At 45.1% G+C, this 24,048-nt stretch overlaps 2 protein-coding genes across 8 annotated transcripts; one reads left to right on the top strand and one right to left on the bottom strand.

The window, feature by feature from the left end:
- Positions 1–14,776, bottom strand: CNTF (ciliary neurotrophic factor). Of its 5 annotated transcripts, none has more exons than XM_088449845.1 (5): positions 14,395–14,756; positions 14,092–14,142; positions 9,183–9,257; positions 5,973–6,157; positions 1–3,162 (listed from the first exon to the last, which is right to left on the bottom strand). In XM_088449845.1, exons 4-5 carry the CDS (start codon positions 6,066–6,068, stop codon positions 2,683–2,685), a joined length of 576 nt encoding a protein of 191 aa, XP_088305971.1. In that variant the 5' UTR covers positions 6,069–6,157; positions 9,183–9,257; positions 14,092–14,142; positions 14,395–14,756; the 3' UTR covers positions 1–2,682. The 5 variants fall into 5 exon arrangements, 4 of the variants coding, with proteins under 4 accessions (XP_088305971.1, XP_088305972.1, XP_088305973.1 ...); XM_088449846.1 differs by lacking the exon at positions 14,395–14,756 and adding an exon at positions 14,343–14,365; XM_088449847.1 differs by lacking the exon at positions 14,092–14,142.
- LOC148501860 (uncharacterized) lies at positions 14,571–20,650 on the top strand. 3 transcript variants are annotated; one of them, XM_088449843.1, is made up of 3 exons: positions 14,571–15,034; positions 16,404–16,542; positions 18,520–20,650. In XM_088449843.1, the coding sequence occupies exons 2-3, from the start codon at positions 16,451–16,453 to the stop codon at positions 19,124–19,126; spliced, it is 699 nt and encodes a 232-aa protein (XP_088305969.1). In that variant the 5' UTR covers positions 14,571–15,034; positions 16,404–16,450; the 3' UTR covers positions 19,127–20,650. The 3 variants fall into 3 exon arrangements, with proteins under 3 accessions (XP_088305969.1, XP_088305970.1, XP_088305968.1); XM_088449844.1 differs by having other exon boundaries at positions 14,571–15,038; XM_088449842.1 differs by having other exon boundaries at positions 14,572–15,002.
- The last annotated feature ends 3,398 nt before the right edge of the window (positions 20,651–24,048 follow it).

The raw sequence follows: 24,048 nt of genomic DNA, 5'->3' as shown, positions 1-24,048 counted from the left end.
TTTATAATTTATTATGCCATAATTGTCAAAATACCAATACAGCCATCCTTTTTAATGGAAATAAACAATAATAAATAAAGGTAATGAGACATGTCACTTATTGCTGTTTTTTGAAGCATCTCGCCCTAGCCAAATTATCCTCTGCTACTACAGCCCTGCTTGAGGGCAGAATCCAATATATACAACTATTTCCCATGTAACATTTTTGCCCAAAACGGCTACTTAGGTAATCCGCATACATACTACTGGGCAGATAATGTATGACTGACAACCATGTTCACTCAGCCCATATTCCTTCCAATTAGTGATGATTAGAAAGTCAGTATTAGCAAATAAATTAATGTCAGGAGCAGCCCTTAAATCCTGCAGTGCAGCCAAACAACTGATGTATGTCAACACCTGTAGATATCTTAAGCTGGGTACATAATACACGACGTGCGGACCAGGCAACGTAACAACGCGATGTAACAATATATTGCACCTGCCGTACACACTACACTATTCGGTGTACCATGGCACGATATATCATTACATGCTGCAAGTAGCAACATGGCATTGCTCATTGCATCGTCCCATCTACAGTGCAGCCCAGCAGATGGGACGATGCGATGAACCATCGCCGTGCACACGTAATCTGGAGTACACACTGAGCCTGACTCAGATGGATTTGCAGAGCCGCACACAAGTGGCTGTGCAATGCCGTCCATCTCAGATGCAAAAGCATTTGTGATCCCAGCACTGCGACCGACATCGCAGTCTTTGAGAAGCATTGTAACCATTGCGACAGATGGTCACGCCTTTGGTCCGGCTGCGGGAGCTGAAGCTTTCCGCAGCCCGACCGGGTGCTGGTCACTCAAAATGCCAAGAATCCGCATCCACCGACGCAGACCCTGGCCTCGTCCCACCTGGAAAATGTGGGCGACAACCCCCCCCCCCGTTTCCGGGAACAGTGACCAGGCATGCTTCCTCTCCACCCCCAAAACTCTGCAGCATGTCAATCATAATGTGGCTTGAGGGGGGTCTACAAGTGAGATCTCAGGACCTGTAGAACGGGTCCTGTGCAGGAGCAAAACCCTCAACATCAGACATGTACGCACATCTCTGATTGAGGCCCACTCTACAATCCGCACGACAGTGTGTACCTAGCATAATTCTTAAGAGTATGGACCATTTATGGTTATTAATATTATAAGACAAAATGTTAATAAAATAAGTCAGTAATAAATAGTTAGTAATAAATAGTCCATTATTTTAGATAATGCGTGGCAACAAATAATGTCGTGATTTAGATAATGCATGGCATTAAATATTTACTATTTTTTCATACAGTAAGGGATAGCCCAGCATCATATTCCTGCAAGTCAGATGAGACAGAGTTAGTGGACAAATCAAATTAGCAACACCTACTTAAATGGGGATCACCAGACGTATTAAAAGCAGATGTGGCTAACGTATTTAGCAAATCAAATCTTCAAGCGTAAATTATGCTGAGCTCATCTGGCTGCATATAAATTACAATTAACATCAGTATTATCATTTATTTATATAATGTCAGCATCTTCCATAGTACTTTACAAATGGAAACAAATACAGTAATAAAAAAAACTGGGAAATAACAAAGAGATAAAGAAGTAAGAAGACCCTGCTCATAAGCTTACAATCTATACAAGATACGGCTAGCATAGCTGCAAGAAGAGACCACACTGACTTTTGAGATGGGTGATTGTTGGGGTGCGTTCTGTATTAGCTTCAGTGGCCAAGACAGCTCACCTTACTAACGTAGTGGAAGCGAGGGCAGCATGGAACGTCAAGGAAATAATGTTATAAGCAAAAGGGCAAAGTGGGAGTAAGCAAGTACCCCAGGATTGTGATATCCCAGCGTTAATTTGAAGTGCGCTGCAAAACAGGCCAGCAGCTACGTGAGCAGGCAGTGTCATCAAAACGCTCCAACAAAAACTCCACCGGGCAGCATATCATGGTCCGCTTGTTGTTTCCAACAGTGTAGGGTTCTCGTGGTTCCATGTTGTGAAGCACATTTTCCTGGCATGGTTGGGTGCACTGATTCATGAGGCCTTCATCTTCACCCCATGTTGCAGCATGTCTCTCCTGACAGGAGGGGTGTCCTCCAGGATGACAAGTGTCCCCCAGATAGAGCATGTGTGGTTGTCCAATGGATTAATGGCCATGATGCTGATGTTAACCATATGTCATGGCCTTGTCAGTCACCAGATCTGAATATACTTGAGCCGTTATGGGATCTTCCGGGTAGTAATCTGAGAAAGTGCTCTCCCCCACCATCATTACACAGGCACATGTCAGTGACTTTCTGGTGGAAGAATGGTGCCACATACCTTTTGCATAATTGCAGACATTGGTAGACTCAGTGCTGCGGGGCATACAGGCCATACTGGCTGCATCTGGTGGCCCAACAACCTAAGCTTTATTATGTTTTTTCCTTTTGTTTTGTAATTAGTGTGTCTGGTTTAGTTGGGTTAAATTAAGAGTATAATATTCTGATACTACAGTGTGCAGCGCATACTAACCTTATAATATATGTCTCCTTATGTAAGGTTCAAGTTATAGGATTGAACTCATGTGACCAACCTTATCTATGACTTTCAACGTTCTTGATTCCTTCTGACTCTCTTACCTACCCTGTGACCGACTCTCTCTCTCTGCGCTTCATAGTTCACTGCCCCCAGCCGATGCCTCGGCCTGGCTAACCAACTTCTCTCTCTCCCTCTGCAACTTCCGCAAGTCCCTCACGCTCCTCACTGCCCAGACTGACAGCTCATTCAGAAGATGGTAACCCCTGACCTTCATTTCAAACACACTTGTAGATGGTCTGTCTACCTCATCATTGCCTCCGGCCCACTCCTTCTTCAGGCCCATAGTCCCCCCAAGATGCTCCAGCTGTGACCTCAAGGCTGACACTTGCATCAGCATGCTCCGGAGACCCTCGTGCAGATCGCCTTCTCCTTCCAGCAGGCTCTCGCCTTGCTCTTCTATCACTTGCATTAGCTGTTTTTCCATGACTAGGTAGGCAGTGATGTTAGCCAGTAAACGGTCCTCTGTGGTCATCTCTGACCAGCTGCCGGTCCCCATGGTTGCACTCCCCCCAGGCAGGTCAAAATTTAGATTGTTGAATCCATGTGTCTCCACCTAAAAAAAAAAAAAAAAAAAAAAAAAAAAAGGAATGATAAAAATGTTTTTGCGGTAATATATAGATGATGCTGTTATGTGGATAAAGTACTGATGTCATCACGCAATCTAAATGTTCTGATGTCATCTCTCCTCTATTCATGGAATAGCATAGCCCCTACTGCAGCTTATAGTGCATATCATATAATAGTGATTCAGAGTATCTTCAGTAACAGACACAATAGCAAATTTTATCCTTAGTGCGCAGAAGCGAGTTTACATCTTTTTGCGTATCTTTGATTGTGCGTCGGGCGGATCTCTGCTGGAACCCGATTTGCATGAAAAGGACTGAAACCTGGACAGCAACACACAAGAGATCTGTCTCATGACAGCGACTTGGGCGTGTAGCTAAACCCACGGTGCAAGTCGCACGCACGGCGAGGAGAAGGCGGCTTCTGATGCATCTCCTGCACCTAGCATGGGGCTGGTGCAAGTGGAAATACTAATGGTGACAGCTGATGTAAAATGGCGGTTGATGTAAAATCGGTGGGCGGCTGGGCTTCCTGATGGAAGCTGCACGGATTTTTGCGTTAACTGTAAGGAATGTCGCATTAGCATAGAGTAGTAAATCTGGCTTCTGTGGCTGCACTCAAAACGTCACTTTGTGTCCGACTCAGAATGTGGGGGGAGTGAATTCCTACTGTAAATTATACGGATATTAGAAGGAACCATGGAGTTCCATCATATAAAAAAGGTACACGTGAGTTGCTACAGGCAATCGAATATACGTAATTGTTGGGCCTGGGTTAGAACATATAAACACAGATTTTTCCATATTTATACAATGATGATATAAGTACTCACTAATTATTCAGATATTATTTTCAGGCCTGAAGTTTCAGGCTTCGGAATTCCTCATTTTGGGGTATTTACTAAAACAGTACCAATGTGCAATAGCTCACAGCAATCTAGTGCGTCCATAGAGGACCCTACTGTTGTGGATGGGGACCCCTAGTGGTCATCATTTGTAACCATGTGTCAAATACGTTAAATATGCAGAGGAAGGCTCTAATGAAGGTACTGAAATGACAAGTTGCGCCATGACCAAAATATGATGGACAACCAATCAGGAGCTGGCTGGCATTTCTACCCATATGTCACGTTTTTGGCTCTCTTACAGATCTCCCACAAATTTTTAACAATGATTAGTTTCCCGTAATTCAGTCGTCTGATGCTTCTAAATGAATGCAATAACCGGGTATAGGTTACTACAACCGTGATAAGCTGGGTACACATTACACGAGATATCGTTCCGACGTGGATCGTGCAGTGTGTATGCCCATTTGAGCATGCGCGAGGGTCGTTCATTACATTGTCCCATCTGCTGGGCTGCTTTCAATGCTGCAGCAAAAACTGCAGTTGTGTCTTTTGCCTTAAGTGTTTTGCTTCAAGCTGCTATTAATGACTTATAGGGGTTGATTGAAATAGGTGCAAGTCCGCTCGCAGCCCTGTGTGCAAAAACCCACACGGTGAGATGGGATACTGTTGCAATGGCACGTTGCCCCGCTCACTGCTAATTGAATTGACTCCTAGTTTGCCAAGTATCATGCTATTACACAACAATCACAGTCACATGACATATGATGTAGTGAGCAGAGAGACTTTGAAACACCCCTCTGAGGTCATAGTAGAAGGTCTAAATGCAGTGGTTACAAACAGTGGACTTCGTTGTTAGACAGCTATTTCAAGAAGAAAATACTATTCTTTTTCAAAGGGAAAAATATAGCCATTAAGGGTAATATATATATTTTTATATTATAATAATGTTATTTATATAGCACTTTTCTCCCGCTGGGAAGCAAAGCGCTTTACAATTGTATTCAAACTAAGCATTTGTTGTTTTGAGGGGGTTTTTTGTGACTCTTTAATGAAATGTATGAGTATACAGGTAAGTCTTCAGTCTGTTTTTGGAGGTTTCTAGATAGTAGGCCTCTCAAACTGTGCTATGTTCAATAAACATATCGTATAGTCAAGCAAATATGCACATATTTTATTTCTCTGTCTCATTGCTTGCTCCATCAAATTATATATCCCAATGAACTAAGGGCCTGGTTCATTACCGTTCGCAACTGCGAATGCAACAGCGATTACGCACGCAGTTCAACTGCGATAGTATGCTAATCCATTGTGATCGCTATGCCACCGCAGCATAACATAAGGACGCCAACTTTACCTTACACACATCCGTAATGTTTAGCAAGACTGCGAAACCTTCGGTACAATCGAGTACCATCGCAGCATCACGCACACTTACACATGCTCTGACCTTACTCAGAAATTGCTAACTTCCATGTACACTATGAGTCCTCAGGCTGCGTAAGGCATCGCAGTGGATAATTTATGCACGCCCCTGCAACGGCATTCAAACGCACGGGCACGCCTGCGTTTCGACCGACCACCCCCCTGTCAAACACTCTGTGATGGGTTGGCGTAGTCTCTGCAATCACAGTCCTGATAGCAGTGGTCAGCTCGCGCACTGCAAAGCATACACAGAGCGCAACAATTGCGTGCGCAATAGCAGCTGCAAAGGGTAATGAATCGGGCCCTAAGATTGTACAGTCCCCACATTACATTGAGAGATTTTATGAGAGCGAGAGAGAGAGAGAGAGAGAGAGAGATCCCATGTTAAATTTAAAAGAATAATATATGTCCTGCCCAAGCATATATCCTGTAATTCCCACTGTATATATTCACTTTCCTTTCTAGAAAATGACAAAGACCCCCTTCCCCCAATAACACTATAGCCACACACAGTAGTAGAGATATCTCACATATTTCTCAGTCAGGAGGATGAGATCGGCACGGATTTGTCGCAGTTGCTGAATAACACGCGAGCAGAGGTCTGGAAACAGCACGTCCGACTCCATCACAGGATTAGGGTATGTTTAATATGAGGTGGCCCATCTGCCCCCAAACCAAGGGCTTTTCATAACAAGAGTGTCAGCAATACCAGAGACTGATAAACAGCGCAGTTTGTGTCAGGAGAAAGGGAGAGGAAGAGAGGGAGAGAGAGAGAGAGAGAGAGAGAGAGAGAGAGAAATCACTGGCTGAGTGACAGAGAGTGCAGGACAGTCAGAGACACACACACACACACACACAGAGTATTAATAGTTTAATCCGGGAGATTAGCAGCGGAATTTTTCAATGGTGACCTCGCAGCCAGGGGTCTGATGTGTGACCCAGCCATTAGTATGGAAGGTGGGAGCGAGGTACCTGGTACAGTATATTAGTGTAGGGACCAAGGGAAGCAGATAATACAAAAAGAGAGAGAGAATGGTCCACGGCCCACTGGAAATTTGTTGCATTGTGGAATATAAAGTGACCATTGTGCCTGAGGTGTAGGAAGAGAGAAATGGAATGGAAATAAAATGTGAAAAATGAAGAGGCAAACACAACGAGAGACAAGTAACCACGCAGACCAATGGGTAATACAGCGTGCACGTGACATATACACAACAATGGGGACTTGGGCAAAATACAAATAAATAAGGGAGGGTAGGAATAGCAATGATGACTTTATATTTACAATGACACAATATACACACACGCACACTATATAATATATATATATATATATATATATATATATATATATATATATATATATATATACACACACACACACACACATACATATATATATATACACACACACACACACACACACACACAGGTGCTTAAATATTGGGACATTGACAGAATTTTCATATTTTGGCCTCTGTTCACCACCACAATGGTTTTGAAATGAAACAAACAAGATGTGCTTTAACTGCAGACTTTCAGATTTAATTTGAGGGTAATTACATCCAAATCAGGTGAACGGTGTAGGAATTACAACGGTTTCCATATGTGCCTCCCACTTTTTAAGGGGCCAAAAGTAATGGGACAAACTAAACAATCCTAAATCTAACTTTCACTTTTTAATACTTTGCTGCAAATCCTTTGCAGGCAATTACAGCCTGTAGTCTGGAATGCATAGACATCACCAGACGCTGGGTTTCATCCCTGGTGATGCTCTGCCAGGCCTCTACTGCAAATGTCTTCAGTTCCTGCTTGTTCTTGGGGCATTTTCCCTTCAGTTTTGTCTTCATCAAGTGAAATGCATGCTCAATCGGATTCAGGTCAGGGGATTGACTTGGCCATTGCATAACCTTCCACTTTTTAGCCTTAAAAAACTCTTTGGCTGCTTTTGCAGTATGCTTCAGGTCATTGTCCATCTGCACTGTGAAGCGCCGTCCAATGAGTTCTGAAGCATTTGACTGAATATGAGCATATAATATTACCCGAAACACTTCAGAATTCATTCTGCTGCTTTTGTCAGCAGGCACATCATCAATAAATACAAGGGAACCAGTTCCATTGGCAGCCATACATGCCCACGCCATGACACTACCACCACCATGCTTCACTGATGAGGTGGTATGTTTTGGATCATGAGCAGTTCCTTTCCTTCTCCATACTCTTCTCTTCCCATCACTCTGATACAAGTTGATCTCTGTCTCATCGGTCCATAGAATGTTGTTCCAGAACTGTAATGGCTTTTTTAGATGTTGTTTGGCAAACTCTAATCTGGTCTTCCTGTTTTTGTGGATCACCAATGGTTTACATATTCACTCTTGTGAAGTCTTCTCTTGATTGTTGACTTTGACACATATACACCTACCTCCTGGAGAGTGTTCTTGATTTGGCCAACTGTTGTGAAGAGGTTTTTCTTCACCAGAGAAATAATTCTTCTGTCATCCACCACAGTTGTTTACCGTGGTCTTCCAGGTCTTTTGGTGTTGCTGAGCTCTCCGATGCATTCTTTCTTTTTAAGAATGTTCCAAACAGTTGATTTGGCCACACCTAATGTTTTTGCTCTCTCTCTGATGGGTTTTGTTTTGATTTTTCAGCCTAATGACGGCTTGCTTCACTGATAGTGACAGCTCTTTGGATCTCATATTGAGAGTCGACAGCAACTGATTCCAAATGTAGAATCAACTCCTGACCTTTTACCTGCTTAATTGATAATGAAATAACGAGGGAATAGCCCACACCTGTCCATGAAATAGCTTTTGAGTTGATAGTCCCATTACTATTGTCCCCTTAAAAAGTGGGAGGCACATATAGAAACCATTGTAATTCCTACATCGTTCACCCGATTTGGATGTAATTATCCTCAAATTAAATCTGAAAGTCTGCAGTTAAAGCACATCTTGTATGTTTCATTCCAAAGCCATTGTGGTGGTGAACAGAGGTCAAAATATGAAAATTCTGTCAATGTCCCAATAGTTATGCACCTGACATGTGCATATGTATATATATATATATATATATATATATATATATATCGCACAACGGGCAGTTCTCCATGAGATGTCCAACACCATGCAGGTCACTCCAGGACTTTGCAAACTTCTGTGGGTATATATATTATACACACACACACACACACACACACACACACACGGCGATGAGGGGGCGTGGCCATTGAAAATGGGGCATGTCTATAAGACGCGTCACCTTTTCGTCACTCTTGGGGGCATGCCCGGCACTTATGGATACGCTGGGCAGCCCCCAAGCGCTGCTGACAGGTAGAATAGATGCCGGGCGCATGCGCCCAGCGTCTATTCACCGGCGGTGACCGGGTCACCGCACATTTCCCCACCCGCAGACACTACGACCCGCAAGTGAAGACGGCACCCGCAAGCTGTCTTAGCGGTGCGCTGCGCGGTGAGGGCAGGGCGCAGCGCCCTGCTAAAACAGCCTAGCAGGAATGAGAGATATATATATATTTACACAGTGTTCTCTCCAGAAATATTTTCCACCCGGGTGGCATCAAGACGTAGCCAGGTGGGGTCCTTCCCAGTAATACAATGTTTTAAATCCTGACCTTATAATGATTTAAACTTGGGGAACTCTCCCCGGACCTAATATGCCACATCCCCATAGGCCCCCACTGTAAAAAACACACACACGGGCACCCTGGATGTGTTACTCACCAGATGCTTCTGTAACCAGTCAGTACAGCTGCGGAGACGTGTTCCAGGTAGGCAGGCTGTTTGCGAAGTTGGTGTCTGTGGGTGACAGAGAGGGATCTAGAGGTAGTGTAGGGAAGTCACAGAAGTATTGGCGATGACCATCAATAACCCGCAACCCAGCAGTCAAGTGAGGAGCTAGGAAGGATAGGCAGTCATGCATCCCGCCCAGAGGGAGATGTGGTTGGGAGCAGGGACCGGATTTTCATCCAGCAGCAGCCCGAACTCCGGCGGGAGCCAGGAGCAACAGCTGTCAAGTAAGGAGACGGGGAGGGAGCAGGGACCGCAGTTTCGACCATCGGTAATCTGCAACCCCGCGGGAGCCAGCAGCAGTATCAGCAGTTATTTGATGAGGAGGGGAGGCACAGAGTGAGTGGAGATAAGGAGGTGAGCCCAGAGACCGGACCGGGGGACCGGAGAGCCATCCAGCAGCAACTCAGGAGCAGCAGCAGTTAAGGGCCATCCCGCCTCTGGCACTTCAGGAGGGATTCACATACAGGCGAGCGGCACTGCAAGGCATGTGTGAGTCACACATGCAGTGTTAAAGCCACTCCCCCACTGTACAGCCGCTCACTGTACAGACACAGCACGTCCCGGGTCAACAAAGACACATTGAGGGTGACCGGGCGAGGGGACGCGGCGCATTGGGACGGGGGAAGTGCCGGGCGGTAGGCTGTTTCTGCCGGGCTATGCATCCGCAAAAAACAGCCTGGGGAGAACATTGATAGATAGAGAGAGAGAGATATATATATATATATCTCTCTCTCTCTCTCTCTCTCTCTCTATCTCTATAGTATTTAGACAAAACTGCACATGCTCAAAATACATAAATGGAGTGCAATGCGCATAATCATGTTGCAGCAGAAATAAAGGAGACAGCACATCCAAGGTTAGATATCTGACAATTATATATATATATATATATATAGCGGTCCCGCTAGGCTGTTTTAGCGGGGCAAAAAGCACCCTGCCCTCACAGCCTGCGGGTGCCGTTCTCACCCGCGGAACGCAGTGTCCCGCGGGTGGAGAAACATGCGGTGACCCGGTCACCGCCGGAGAATAGACGCCGGGCGCCGAAGGCGCGCTCTAGCTCCGGCGCCCTGCCTGCCGCCGGAGCTAGAGTGAACACTACATATATATATACATATACATACACACACACACCCCTTCAGTAAATGTAACACTGCAATACATAACAAGCTGTAATAAATTGTATAAAGTTAATTAGAACCATGAACAGCATAGAATTATAAGAGAGTGGTTCGATAAGTAAGGTAAAGACCTCTCACGAGTCTAATGTACTTTATTTCATTCTAATTTCCCGCCAGGCCAGAGCAGGTAGACCACTGCTTCCCCTCATAGCCATTAGACTGCGCCTCGCATCAGTCATACCCTAACATCAGGTGTAAGATAGCAGAAACATGGTCAAACATTGAGGTGTGTAGTGTGATCAGATTTCTGCGTCTAATGGCACATCAGCAGCTAAAATTCATCCAGCTTGTCGAGGTGTACGGTGATGACATCATGTCACAGAAATAGGTTTGGTGCACTGCCTCTGATAACAGCAGGCCAAGCACGTTCACCACAGATGACAATCTGTGCTGCATTGAAGGTCTGAATCAGGAGAACAGACGTATTCGAGTTAGTGATATTGCTGACGAACTGAACATCTCAGTCAGTACTGTGCACAACATTGTTCATGAGCAAATGAGGCATAGGGAAAAGTGTTCACGCTGGGTACCGAAGCAACTCACAGAAGTTCACATAGCCAATACGATGGGAATGTCTCTAGTGCACTGGATGTGGGAGTGCAGTTCCTCGCTATATTGTTACAGGCGATGAAACGTGGGTACATCATGTGACACCAGAGACGAAGCACCATCCATGACATGGAAACACGCATCACCCCCACCTTCAAAGGAATTCAAAATAACTCAATCAGCAAAGGTCATGGCGACCGTGTTTTGGGACAACAGGGGTGTGCTTCTTGTTGATATGCTTACCAAGGGAGATGCTGACAGCTATTGTGACACTTTGGGCTGGTTCCGGAGGGCGATACGTAGAAAATGACACAGGTTGCTACGAACAGGCATCATATTGCTGCATGATAACGCCAGGCCAGACTCAGCCAACTGCACACGTGAGTTCTAACGGCACTACCATTGGGAGGTACTGGACCATCTTCCCTACACCCCTGACCTGGCACCAAGTGATTTCCATCTCTTTGGACCACTAAAGAATCACCTGGGTGGAAGGCGATTCGCAAACCGACAGTGAAGTTCAGCAAGCCGTCATGTCCTGGCTTAAGGCTCTGGACACTGATTTCTTCTGTGCCGGGATACATACCTTTGTGTACTGTTTGAACAAATGCTTAGACAAGTATGTGGGAAAATAATCTGTACCAAGGCCATGCTATTGATTATACGTATATGCACAAATTAAATAAATGTACGTTATTATTACCTTATTTATTGAACCACCCTCATATAATGTGCTCTCACAGCTATGCGTGCACTGTGCTGTGGGCTTGGGGAGCTTACAATCTAAGGGAAAGGGGAAGACAAACATATAACTTGGGGAGTGGGCTTGTGAAGTGGAGTGAGCCAGTGTACAGGGATCTAAGATGAGGACAAAGAGTTGGGACAGTATGACTGATAGGAGGCACAGTCTAATGGCCATGAGGGGAAGCAGTTGTCTACCTGCTCTGGCCTGGCGGGAAATTAGAATGCAATAGATAACAATACAAACGTAAGAGGTCTTGTTACCTTACTTATCAAACCACCCTCGTACATCAAACATAATAACCTAGCACACACAGCCGGCTGCTGCTGATATATTATAGTTATTACTGAGTATGAATGATGTCACCAACCCTGCAGCACAGCCAGCGCACCACCGCCCCGGCCACAGCTTAGACTTATCTTAGGTCCCCCACCTCTCACTTGGGGCGCCCCACCCTCAGCCTGCCTCCGGCTGGCGCATAATGATGACACAGTTGGAGCTGCATGAGCATTCTGATGATGGCAGAGCAATGGACCAGGAAGGCTAGAAGGTGAAAACAAATAGCAACACAACATAAGAGCCCTAGTCTGCATGTGACAGAGACGATATACACATCACTTGTTACCTGACAGCGCAGCACAGCCATGTAGGTGCTAGCAGAAATGTGCCCCTTAGTAAGGAAGCAGCAGTGCAGAGCTATTTATACGCCAGGCATGACCTAGGCGAGGGTGTCCGGCTTCCTTGTTGTATTACTTTGCTTAGCAACAGTAATGTGATGTGTAGGATGGAATTGGATGGATGGGTGGGCAGATGATGATATGGGTAGGTGGATGAATGCATTGGACAAGATGGGTAGGTGGATGAATGCAAGGATTGGATGAGATGGGTAGGTGGATGCATCTATTGGAGGACAATAAGATAGGCGGATGTATTGGATTTAAATGAGATAGGTAGGTAGATGAATGTATTGGAAGAGATGGGTAGGTGAATTAATGTATTGGAAGAGATGGGTAGGTGAATTAATGCATTGGATATGGGTAGGTGGATGCATGGATTGAATGAGGTGGGTAGGTGGATGCATGGATTGAATGAGGTGTGTAGGTGGATGCATGGATTGAATGAGGTGTGTAGGTGGATGCATGGATTGAATGAGGTGTGTAGGTGGATGCATGGATTGAATGAGGTGGGTAGGTGGATGCATGGATTGAATGAGATGGGTAGGTGGATGCATGGATTGAATGAGGTGGGTAGGTGGATGCATGGATTGAATGAGGTGGGTAGGTGGATGCATGGATTGAATGAGGTGTGTAGGTGGATGCATGGATTGAATGAGGTGGGTAGGTGGATGCATGGATTGAATGAGGTGGGTAGGTGGATGCATGGATTGAATGAGGTGGGTAGGTGGATGCATGGATTGAATGAGGTGGGTAGGTGGATGCATGGATTGAATGAGGTGTGTAGGTGGATGCATGGATTGCATCAGATGGGTAGGTGGATGCATGGATTGCATCAGATGGGTAGGTTGATGCATGGATTGGATGACAATAAGATAGGTGGATGTATTGGATGAAAATGAATGTATTGGATGAGATGGGTAGGAGGATGGATTAAAGAGATGGGCGGATAAAACAGTGCAAGTGCATGTTGGATTCCTGCAGTGTTTGGTATCATCAGCACGTGGTATTTCACTGAAACCTAAAAGCCTTCCCAGGACTTGCAGTACCATTGCGGCTGTAACACCAGAAATTGCCCAGAGAATATTTATCATCATCAACTATAACTTTGATTCTGACAACTGGTCAATATTTATTTTTAATACACCTGTAGTTTATTTTATTTTGGTCGTTTCTTGCCCTTTGACTTTCAAAAAGGTCGCACATTACCCATTATGAAATTAAATGAATACATGTATTCAATGAAAGAGACCCCTATCTGTAAGGACATATCAGTAGACCTTTCTAAACAAGACATTACAAGCTAACACAAAGAAATAAGACCACAGTTGGAAAAGCAGCACTCTCACAGGGGATAGAACAGGTCTGGCCAACCTGTGACTCTCCAGCTGTTGTGAAACTACATGTCCCAGCATGCCCATTCCACAGTTTTAGCATTCCCTAACACGAAAACTGTGGCAGGGCATTCTGGGACTTGTAGATTCACAACAGCTGGAGTGCTACAGGTTGGCCAGGCCTGGGATAGAGGATCAAATTCAGATTCCCCAGCCCATACCTGTTTTTCCTGGTGAAATTTCCATGAGAGCGTGTAATTAAAATGTTGCGGTACACATACATACATTATATATATATATCTATCATGAAAGTACAGCAAAACTAAGCAAAAATAAATATATAAGCTAAAAAGGTAATTTTACCTCATTTTAAGAAAACATTTTCATCCCATTCAGACTCAAATTTTCCTGCACCTTTGGAAACACAGATAAAGCTGATCATAAATGACAATAATCCTGAGTTTTTTGACAACTCTGCCAATTTGAAAATATTTTCCACAGTCTCATAATCTAAATAAATACTATAATGATTTGCTGGAATTATTGGGATGTCAAAGAGGGTACAACTTGCATGGCACCAGGGCAAAAACAAATGACTGTGCAATGCAGATCACCTTGCAGGTTGGCAGGTCTGCTATGATCGCCCCCAGTCTCCACTTTACTCACCTTGGTGGGCTCTGGGTGTGTGCGGTAACCAAGGGGAAGGGGAGGCTGCTGAGAGTCTGCATATCACCACCAGAGGCTGCTGTGTGTCTGCATGTCACCACCAGAGGCTGCTGCAGCAGCCCCGGGGTCCTCTCTCCGCTACGTCCACTGTGTCTGTGGTCGCGCTGGGTACTGGTTGTGCTGCTGTGGCCCCGGCTGCTTCGTTCACTCACTGCAGGAATCTCCCTATTTACGGCGCCCTCTGCTGGCTGGTTGGCGCTCTGCGCGACACGACAGCGTTAAGGGGCGTCCCGATGGCCCTGGAGCTGGGCACTGAGAGGGAGGAGTATATTTGGGAACAGCAGCAGCTCTGTCTTGGCTGGGCCTTGGGCCCTGGCGTAAAAACATTCAGCGCATAAACAAATCTGTCTCCACTGCTTTGCTGCACTGTGGGGTAGCGGCCAACCAGCCTGGGAGACCCGTGCTGATGCATGCCGGGTCAGCGTGTGCAGCCTACTAAACTGTGCTGGGATACTATGATGCTGTAGAACTACACATACCAGCATGCTCTGCCACAGTTTTGCTGTTAGTTTATGCTAGAACATGCTCATTGGAAGAATCCCCCCATGGTGAGTGGCTGCACTGAGAGGAGCTCTGCAATGTGAGTGAGTGCTGCTAACTTGTTGCTGGGAATTAAATGTAGCTCTTTGTGAATCTGATCTGCTACAGTGCTGGAGAGATGAGAGGGGCCTGATTCTATGCTGCGCACAGGTTCAGAGGCGGCTGCGTTGATAGCGAGATTTCGCAGGCTGCGGCTGCCTGATGGCGTTGTGGCAAACAGACGCGGACGGATCTCGGACGTTTCCCTGTGTACGAAATGGGCGTTTCTATGTGGCCACTGCGTAGCCAGTGGGGACGCCTCTATCAGGAGACGCTGATAATTGTGATGACCGCTGCTCTAGCAGACCGAGGACTGGGGGGAAGGGGGGCTGTGTAGTTACAGAGATCTGCGCCGCTCAGAATACGGCCGGATACTCGCGTTAGACTTCTGATCGCGGACAGCATACTGAAGTTTTGTAGATTTGGGTAAAGCCGTCTAATGAGACAGGTTACTGAGTTGTCCAGACAATGAGCGCTAAGGGATCCTAGAGAGGTTTGCATGTTGGGGAAGGTGATGTTAAGGAGCACATCCACTTGCCGACCCAGGGAAGAAAGTACGATTACGACATCGTAATAGTACCGTCGGTCCCCTAGGGGTGCAGTACCTACACGATTGATCGTTCAGTGCAGGCACCCTCTATCATCCATGTCGTTATCGGCAGATTGACCAACATATTCGGGCGATGATTGATGTTGGCAACGACTAGCGGGAGCGCACATCGCTGATCGTTTCCGACATTTCATGCCCGATATGTGCACGATTATGATGTCTTAATCGTGCAATCGCTCTGTGTAATTGGCTAGTGAATGTGCGACTTTAGTCTCCAAAATTGTGTATATGACCACACTGTACACTGCCTGTCCTTTCTCTTTTAGCTCAAGCACTCTAGTATGGCTTCACGCAAAACAGCGCTGTGACATTTAGGGGTATATTTACTAAGGTGCAGGTTTTTAGAAGTGGAGATGTTGTGTATAGCAACCAATCAGCTTCTACTTCACATTTATCTAGCACCTTCTAATCTAGAAGATAACTAGAATCTGGTTGCTATGGGCAACATCTTTACCTCTAAAAACCCACACTTTAGTAAATATGCTCATTAGTGTCTGGTTGCTTAAACAAGACTTATTGTACCATAGAATCTAGGCCCTGGCTGCTGTGATAGCACTGTTTCATTTTTCTTTCCCAGTTACCTGTTTATTGAGTTGATGTGATTGCAGGAGCTGCATAGTGTAGTGTAAACAGCCATGACCAGACACTAGCGTCAACACCTGTATTGGACAGTAGACATGTGCGATGGATGCTGGGAAATTGCATGGCAGGACTGAGCGTGCTTTAATAAAGTGAACTAACTTTGTACTTTGTTGCCTAGATCTTGTCTTCCTGCTGGATTCAGTCAGTGATTGCTGCCTGCAAGTCATGTGCTCCCCTCCTCCGTCATCTCTGGGGCTTCTCTCAGGATACAACTCCTCCGATTCGGAGGAAGATGAAGGTGTTGAGACTACAACTTGGTGAGCAATATAATAAAATGTACTAGCTGTGTGTCCTTTCTATCTCCTTGTCCCAATGCTTAATGAGATTATTATTATTATTTATATGGCGCCACAAAGGTTCCGCAGCGCCTTACACAGTACATAAATGAGCACACAAGAAAAACAGTTATTAGTAATATAAAACAACACAGGACAAAGACATGGTTATAAACATAGCTGCATAACACAAGCAGCAGGGCCTCAGCAGCCAAATGTTAGGTGCCAATTGGGGAGTTAGGAGTAAAAGATACTATGAGTAGGGGGAGGAGAAGCACGTGAGGGACGAGGGCCCTGCTTGTGAGAGCTTACATTCTAAAAGGGAGGGGCAGACAGACAGGGGCGACACAGATGGGGTAGATAGTGAGGAAGGAGCATGGAGCAGTGGGTTAGGATATGTGCTGCGGAATGTGGGTCTGATTCAGAGCCGGACACTATTTGCGCTCGCTCGTTCAGAAAAAGGGACTGGCTATTTAAATGAACCGTTCGCTCTTTGCGGTCTGTTCACGCCTCTATGTCTGAACGAGCAAACAAAACATGCGGTCGTTATTTTGAAAAAAACGCCCCCTGGCCGCTCGCATCATACGTCATGTCCGCTATTTATTAGATTAATCGAGTACATCGAAAGGCGTCTGAACTGCTCGCTATTCTTGTGGTTGGTTTTTCCTACCGCAATCATGCGAGCAGTTCTGGCTAAAAGACACCCAACTGACGTGGTCGATGACGCTGCTGTATTAATTATGCACACTCTTAAAACGCCCGTTTTGACCGTTTGGCACGCCTGCGTTCGGATCTCCACTCCCCGTTTTCAAGCACCTTCCCCTGTTACCACCCACATACGCCTCATCCTGTCACTCATATTAGCAGGCATTCGCTATTTTGCGAGCACACGATTTTCGGCCGCACTGACTGGTTCGCGCATGCGTATTACAACCCGTACGCATGCACAGATGTGCGAACATCGCTCGGAACGAACGAGCGGCCGCTTACGAACGGCTCTGTATGAAGCCCTGTGTGTGTATAAGATGACCAAATGTATGAAGAATTTAAGTTTGACATAACATCTATCTCTATGACAGAAAATAGATTTTGTTCATGTGTTATTTACATGAGAGATGTACAAAATAAAGTTGTAGCGCTTTAATTTTTGTGTGTTACATTTTAGCATCTAAGTACATCTTGCTAAAAATGCAGCTATTATGGGACTGTCCTGCCACCCTAATACTGTAGTGAATACTTTAGTCCCAGCTGCTGGGTGCTATGCCATGCTCCTGTGTCATTGGGTGCATCTCACATGCTAGACCCACCCACAAATGAGATGCTTAACTCCAGACTTCTCTGGAATCACAAAGACCTGACACAGGGGTTAGAACCAGGGTGTCTAGCAACCCCTTAGGGTTCACCTTCATCACATAAATGGATAATTCCTCTGCCACCCCTAGAGTAGTACTTTGGTGAGATCCCTGAGGATACATTCCCACAAAAGTGGTATTATTGGGAAGGGGGTCCCGGTGATGTTTGGTGAAGGTGAAAAGCTCCATTAAAGACTAATCCCAGACTAATCTGCATATGAGACAGCTGGTTTACATTTTATTCAATTGTAGTTGCTGATTGGGGTAGATGTACTTTAGCATTGGAGAGAGATAAAGTACCAACCAATCAGCTCCTGTCATTTTTCAAACACTGCCTGTAAAGTGACAGAAGCTGATTGGTACTTTATCTCTCCCCCAAAGAATTATGTTTAAAGACAGCCGTCTTTTGCTTCCTAGTTCAGGCCTGGCCAACCTGTGGCTCTCCAGCTGTTGTGAAACTACAAGTCCCAGCATGCCTTGCAACCGTTTTAGCATTCCCTAATAGCAAAACTGTAGCAGGGCATGCTGGGACTTGTAGTTTCACAACAGCTGGAGAGCCTGTCCTAGTTCCTTTATTATTATTTATTACAGCTTTTTTCTTTTTCAGCACCGCCCGCCCCAAATTGAATTTATTCGCCGGTGATGCCTCCAGCAGCGAGGACGAGGCTGAGAATGGTAGTAAAAAAGAGACAGAAGTAGAAACCTTGAAACCCCTCCCTTGCCCCCTGCCCTCATTCCGCCTCCCAGCACCCCTCCTCGGCACCCAGAGTGCCATGAGCTCTGGCAGTGTGTTTGCAAACCCCTTCCGAGACGAGCAGCAGGCGCAGAGGACCATCTTGGAGCGGCACGTCAAACTAAGCGATGGCAACTGGGCGAAAAGCGGGAAAGGGGTATGTCTGGCCTACCAGAGAGATGGGCGATGCCGCTACGGGACGAAATGCAAATACAGCCACGGGAGTGACTTGCCTCAGGGGACCACTGTGTCTACCCAGAGAGAGATTCAGGGGAAAGAGTTGGGCGATGAAGTCTGGGATGTGCACCCGGAGAGCCGGAAAGGGGGCGATGTTGTGTCTGGAGAGGAACAAGGGGAAGAAATACAAACTGAGAGGGGGAAGCGGAAAAAGCCGGGACTGGCCACCACTCTGATTCCACCGAAAAAATCATTGAAGAACTACGAAAAACAGCTGTCAGCTGAGAGACCCTGGGCTTTGTAGTACTACCCCATCCCCTGAGGCCATGTGACTTGTATGTAACTTAGCTACTACCAGGCCGTGTAGTATTACAGTCCCCTTTTATGAACCATATTTTTAATGATTCATTGTTTAATGTTCTCTTCTCAAAGACCTTGGATAAACAGATTGTGCTATCGTTTGACTTGGAGCCGTTCATCCGTGGCATTTATCATTCAGGCACTTGCCAAAGCGGCTCCAGCTTTCAGGGACTACATGTGAGGCTACTGTATGTACAAAACAATGTGCTGGATTATGTAGGTTTTTATTTAATCACAAATGATAGGTAATTATTTTCCTCTTCTCAGTTTGCTAACGTCAGTAGAGCATTATCTGACTTTGGAATCTGACTGTGAACGGAGTGGCTGAAGCCTGGAAAAGTCCAGTGACTGATGACCCTTCTCAGTCAGGCTATGTAAGAGGAGTGGTAAGGCTTGTTTACCACCTTTGTTAGGTAACGTTCTCTTGGCCTGGTTCACCTTGTCTGTCTCTGGGCAGAGACTTTCAAGGTTGTGACAGGAAAGATGGGCACTGTGTATTCTCCGAGCTCAGCAATAGAACTTGAAAAGCACAATCGCAGTCTGCATAGGGATAATATTGGTCTTTGTGTCACCAAAACGGCTAATAAACCATTATCTGGTTCCACCACTCCATCTTTGCTATGAGTGAGTTGGCTAGCTTTGCCACATCGCTGCCACTGCCCTTCATGGGAGTGTAACCCACCTTTTTTGTTAAAATTCAGTGGATAACGAGGGCAAATTTTTAGGCAAATTAATATGATCTAGACCAGAGGTTCCCAAAGTCCACCGTTACAGTCCAGGTTTTAAGGATATCCATGCTTGATTCCGGATCAGTAAATCCAATTGACTGAGGTGCTAGTTAAGTCACCTGTGCTCAAGTATAGATATCCTTAAAACCTGGACTGTAATGGCAGCGTTTGGGAACCTCTGTTATAGACCATTTTATTAGATTTTTGTATTGATAGTTTTTTTTTTTTTATTTTACCCTAAATTTGCTTAGTTTTCATGGACTATAGAAAAGCTGTCGGCATGTCTTGTAGTTGGCACTACTTAATTCTGCCATGCTTGAAATGGAGGATCTGCTCTTTCTTGTCCGGGTGTCATTCCAGGAATTCGGTTATCCACTTCATGAGCGACTTTGGAGACACAGTCTGTCAGTGGGACAACCAGAACAGCCCTGAGAGCAACAGAGGGCATGATGAGTCCACATACATCTATCCTCGGTAGCGTCGAGCATCTTTTCGTGCAACTTTTTCCCTTCAAATGCGTCGGCATGGTGCGACTAGAAGGACTGTTTAACACGCAAAGAAGCTAGATGTAGGTGGACACATCTGTATCTCCTGCACAGTTCATCCTATGTGTTACTGTGTACCCATGGCACAGTTTGGGGGCAGCTTATGCTGTGTGTCTGTTTTTCTTTTCTGGATGTGGGAAAAATTGAGCAATACTTGTATATCTACTGTCTCTTAACACAGCTCCGTGAACCATTGTGAAGAATATTATTTTTGTCACTCTCTATGGCTCATTTCCTAACATTAAAGTAGAGTAACTGTTGCACTGAATTAATAACAAATAAAACAGTATATAAATAAAACTGGGAATATGCACTTAAAATATCTGACGCAAAAGTAAAAGAAAACACAGTGCATTTACCATAAAAGCAACAATATAATACAATGTGTAGTTATAGCAAAACTCATAAATAACGTTACTGAACTGATCACTTGATTTCACTTGTTATACCCATTTTACACTGCAGCTAAAACCCAGGTTATTGCCAAGTTAACCCTGGTTGCTGCTCGGTGTGTTGCATACTCCTGGCGAGTGACCCGGTAATCCAACCCGGGTAGCTTGCAGGATTTAGCATCGGAACGACCCGTGTAAACTAGTAGTCTGGGTCGTTCGACCCGGGTCCCGTTTACAGCATGGGGAGATCCAGATTTCCCGGCGATTGGAGATGATGTCATCTCCAAGTGTTAGCAGAAGAGTTCCATTGTACACGGGTGCAATGCGAACAGCGCTGACTCGGGAATAACCCGGGTGGCACCACAGTGTGAAAGGGATCTCAGTCTGACCCAATTTGGAACCACGTTTCAAATGACGGGTCAGACCCTGGACTTCGGTGTAAAAGGGATATAAGAAAAATACTTGAATATCATTGGCTTGGATGACAGGAATATACAAGTACCAACGGGAAAAGAGAGATAAAAAAGGATTCACCCTAAACAAGAAAGGCATGTATTCGATTAGAGGTGAAAAGCCATGATCGGCAAAAACATTCGCCAATGCGATGTTTTCGTCACTTTCCAAAGTATCGCCCTATTCACTTTCAAGACGTTTTCGCGTGTGCGACAACGCCATAGGCAAAATAGGCGAAAAATCAGGAGAAAAAGTGCAAAATCCCTATTTTGGAGTAAAATGTGGGGACTTGGTTCAGAACTCTTTGGGCACCCCCCAATGACTAATTAGGCAAAAAAAAAAATTTATTTAACCTCTAAAAAAGGCATGTCATTTTTTGGGTGAAAATGTAATAAGTGTTTGAAAATGGGTTATAAGTATTGGGTCGGGTATTTTGGGGTGCTGTATGGATGGGTCAAGAGTTTTTAGGATTGCAGGGGGCTTTAGAGAGACAAAAATATACTAGGACCCATTTAAATGTACCCCCAAATTATCGCAAATTAATTTTCTCCCAAAAAAATGCTTTCGATAATTTTTCCACACTTTTGCAAATAACAGCTCTTTGACTGAATTTAAAATCCAAAAATACTTTTTAATAGGGCTATTAAAACACTTCTATATTGATGCCTAAGAACAGTTACGGACATGATTTTGCTAAAATAACCTGTGCTTTTCGCTATTCATTACATTCGCACATATGCGATTTATGGAGCGTACACACGGTCAGATTTGTCAGACTTGTCAGATTTGTCAGATGAACGACTGAACGATTTGAACGATTTTACCAAAGTTTTGAACGATTGAACGATTTTTGACTGCATTAAAATGAATGGAATCGTCCAAGTCTGACTGCAAACACATCAGATGTCAGATATCGTTATCTGACAAACGGGAACGCGCATCGTTGATCGTCCATCGTTCAGGCATGTCAGATATGAACGATTTTCCTTCAGATATGAACGACTGAACGATTTTTAAATCGTTATCGTTCATATCTGAAGGAAAAATCTGATCGTGTGTATGCACCATTAGTCTGTTTTACAATTGAAGCAGGAGCGCGCATTGTGTAAGTAGGTGAAAGCTTCACCTCTAAACAGGCGAATGAGGTGAAAACATTGCGCTTATCGCCGATCTCGGCCTTTCGCCTCTTATTGAATCCGGCCCAAAGTCCATTCTTTTGAGTGATATGCTCCGACCACAATTATGGCCCGTATTCAGTTAGGAACGAAAAGTCCGTTGCTGGACTGTTCGCCGACATCGACGCTTTTCAGAGTGAAAAAGTATATTGCGCTCGTCCCCGCGTATCCCCGTATTCAATTTCAAATCGGCAAAAAACGGGACCCAGCAAAAAGTGCTGACATTTTTGGGGAAACCAGCCTGACACCCCCCTAAAGATGCTGTGACATGGGGGATCACTATGGGTACCCCCGAATAGCCCCTCTGAAGGTATTTTGGGTCTTTTAAATTGTCTCAAAAGGTACTGTTTAGCGTCTTTGAAAAAGTGATGAATAGCAATTAGCAAGTTGTTTTTGGAAAAATGAGTGGCCCCAGCAAATTTGGGGTACCTGAAAATGGGTGCAAGCATATGTGGCTAATCTGAACTTTTAAAAAAAGTGAAAAATCCACCTGCCGCAACCACCTGCAATCAAAACAACACCTGGTGCATACTTGGGGACCCCCCCTGAGTCTATTTCGCTAGTTTAGAAGTTTGTCCCCCAACTTTTTTTCGGCCCCAAAATGAAAGTACTTTTTTTGGGGTGTCCTGTGGTACTTTTTAAAAATGTTTTTGACACTGAATACCTTTGGGGGACTGTCCAAGGGGTGCAGGGTGGTTATTGGAAGTTTGTACCCCACAATCCCAATTCTGCACTTTTTCTAGACACCTATTCATAGGTGATATTTTTTCGCAGGGTTCTATCCATTGTCTTTCCGCACCGGCAAAAAGTCGGAAGAATTGAATACGGGGATAAGTCCAGATTGGCGAAAATGACATAGGCGAAAAAGTATCAACGATAACTGCTTTTCGCCAGCAATTGGATACGGCCCTATGTCTTTGTAAGGGTTCAGTTTCATCCACCTACCACCCATCCACTCATGCAGATCCACTATGAAGGCCAACAGTATTGTTGCAGGAGCTCTAGCGCAAAAGACTGAAATAGTTGCTATAAGCTTAGGCCAGAGGTTCCCAAATTCGATCCTCAAGGCGCCCTAATGGTCTAGGTTTTAAGGATATCCATGGTTGAGCACAGATGGTTAAATCAAAATACTTAGGTACTAATTAAGTCACCTGTGCCTAAGTATGATTATGGCTTAGGCCAGTGTTGGCTAACCTTGACACTCCAGCTGTTATGGAACTACATAACCCAGCATGCACTGCTACAGTTTTGCTATTAGGGCATGCTAAAACTGGCAGGGCATGCTGGGATATATAGTTCCACAACAGCTGGAGTGTCAAGGTTAGCCAACATTGGCTTAGACCATAGGTTCTCAAACTTGGTCCTGAGGACCCTAAACAGTTCATGTTTTCCAGGTCTCGCAGAATCACAAGTGAAATAATTAGCTCCACCTGTGGATATTTTAAAACGTATCACTGAGTAATGACTACACCTGTGCACCTGCTGGGTGACCTGGGAAATGTGTCAGTGAGTAATGAATACACCTGTGCACCTGCTGGGTGACCTGGGAAATGTGTCAGTGAGTAATGAATAC

The sequence above is a fragment of the Taudactylus pleione genome, unplaced genomic scaffold (genome assembly GCF_031769625.1).
Source record: "Taudactylus pleione unplaced genomic scaffold, aTauple2 ptg000497l, whole genome shotgun sequence".
Classification (NCBI taxonomy): Eukaryota; Metazoa; Chordata; class Amphibia; order Anura; family Myobatrachidae; genus Taudactylus; species Taudactylus pleione.
The sequence above is the reverse complement of the archived record's forward strand: the minus strand, read 5'-3'. Positions and strand labels throughout refer to the sequence as shown.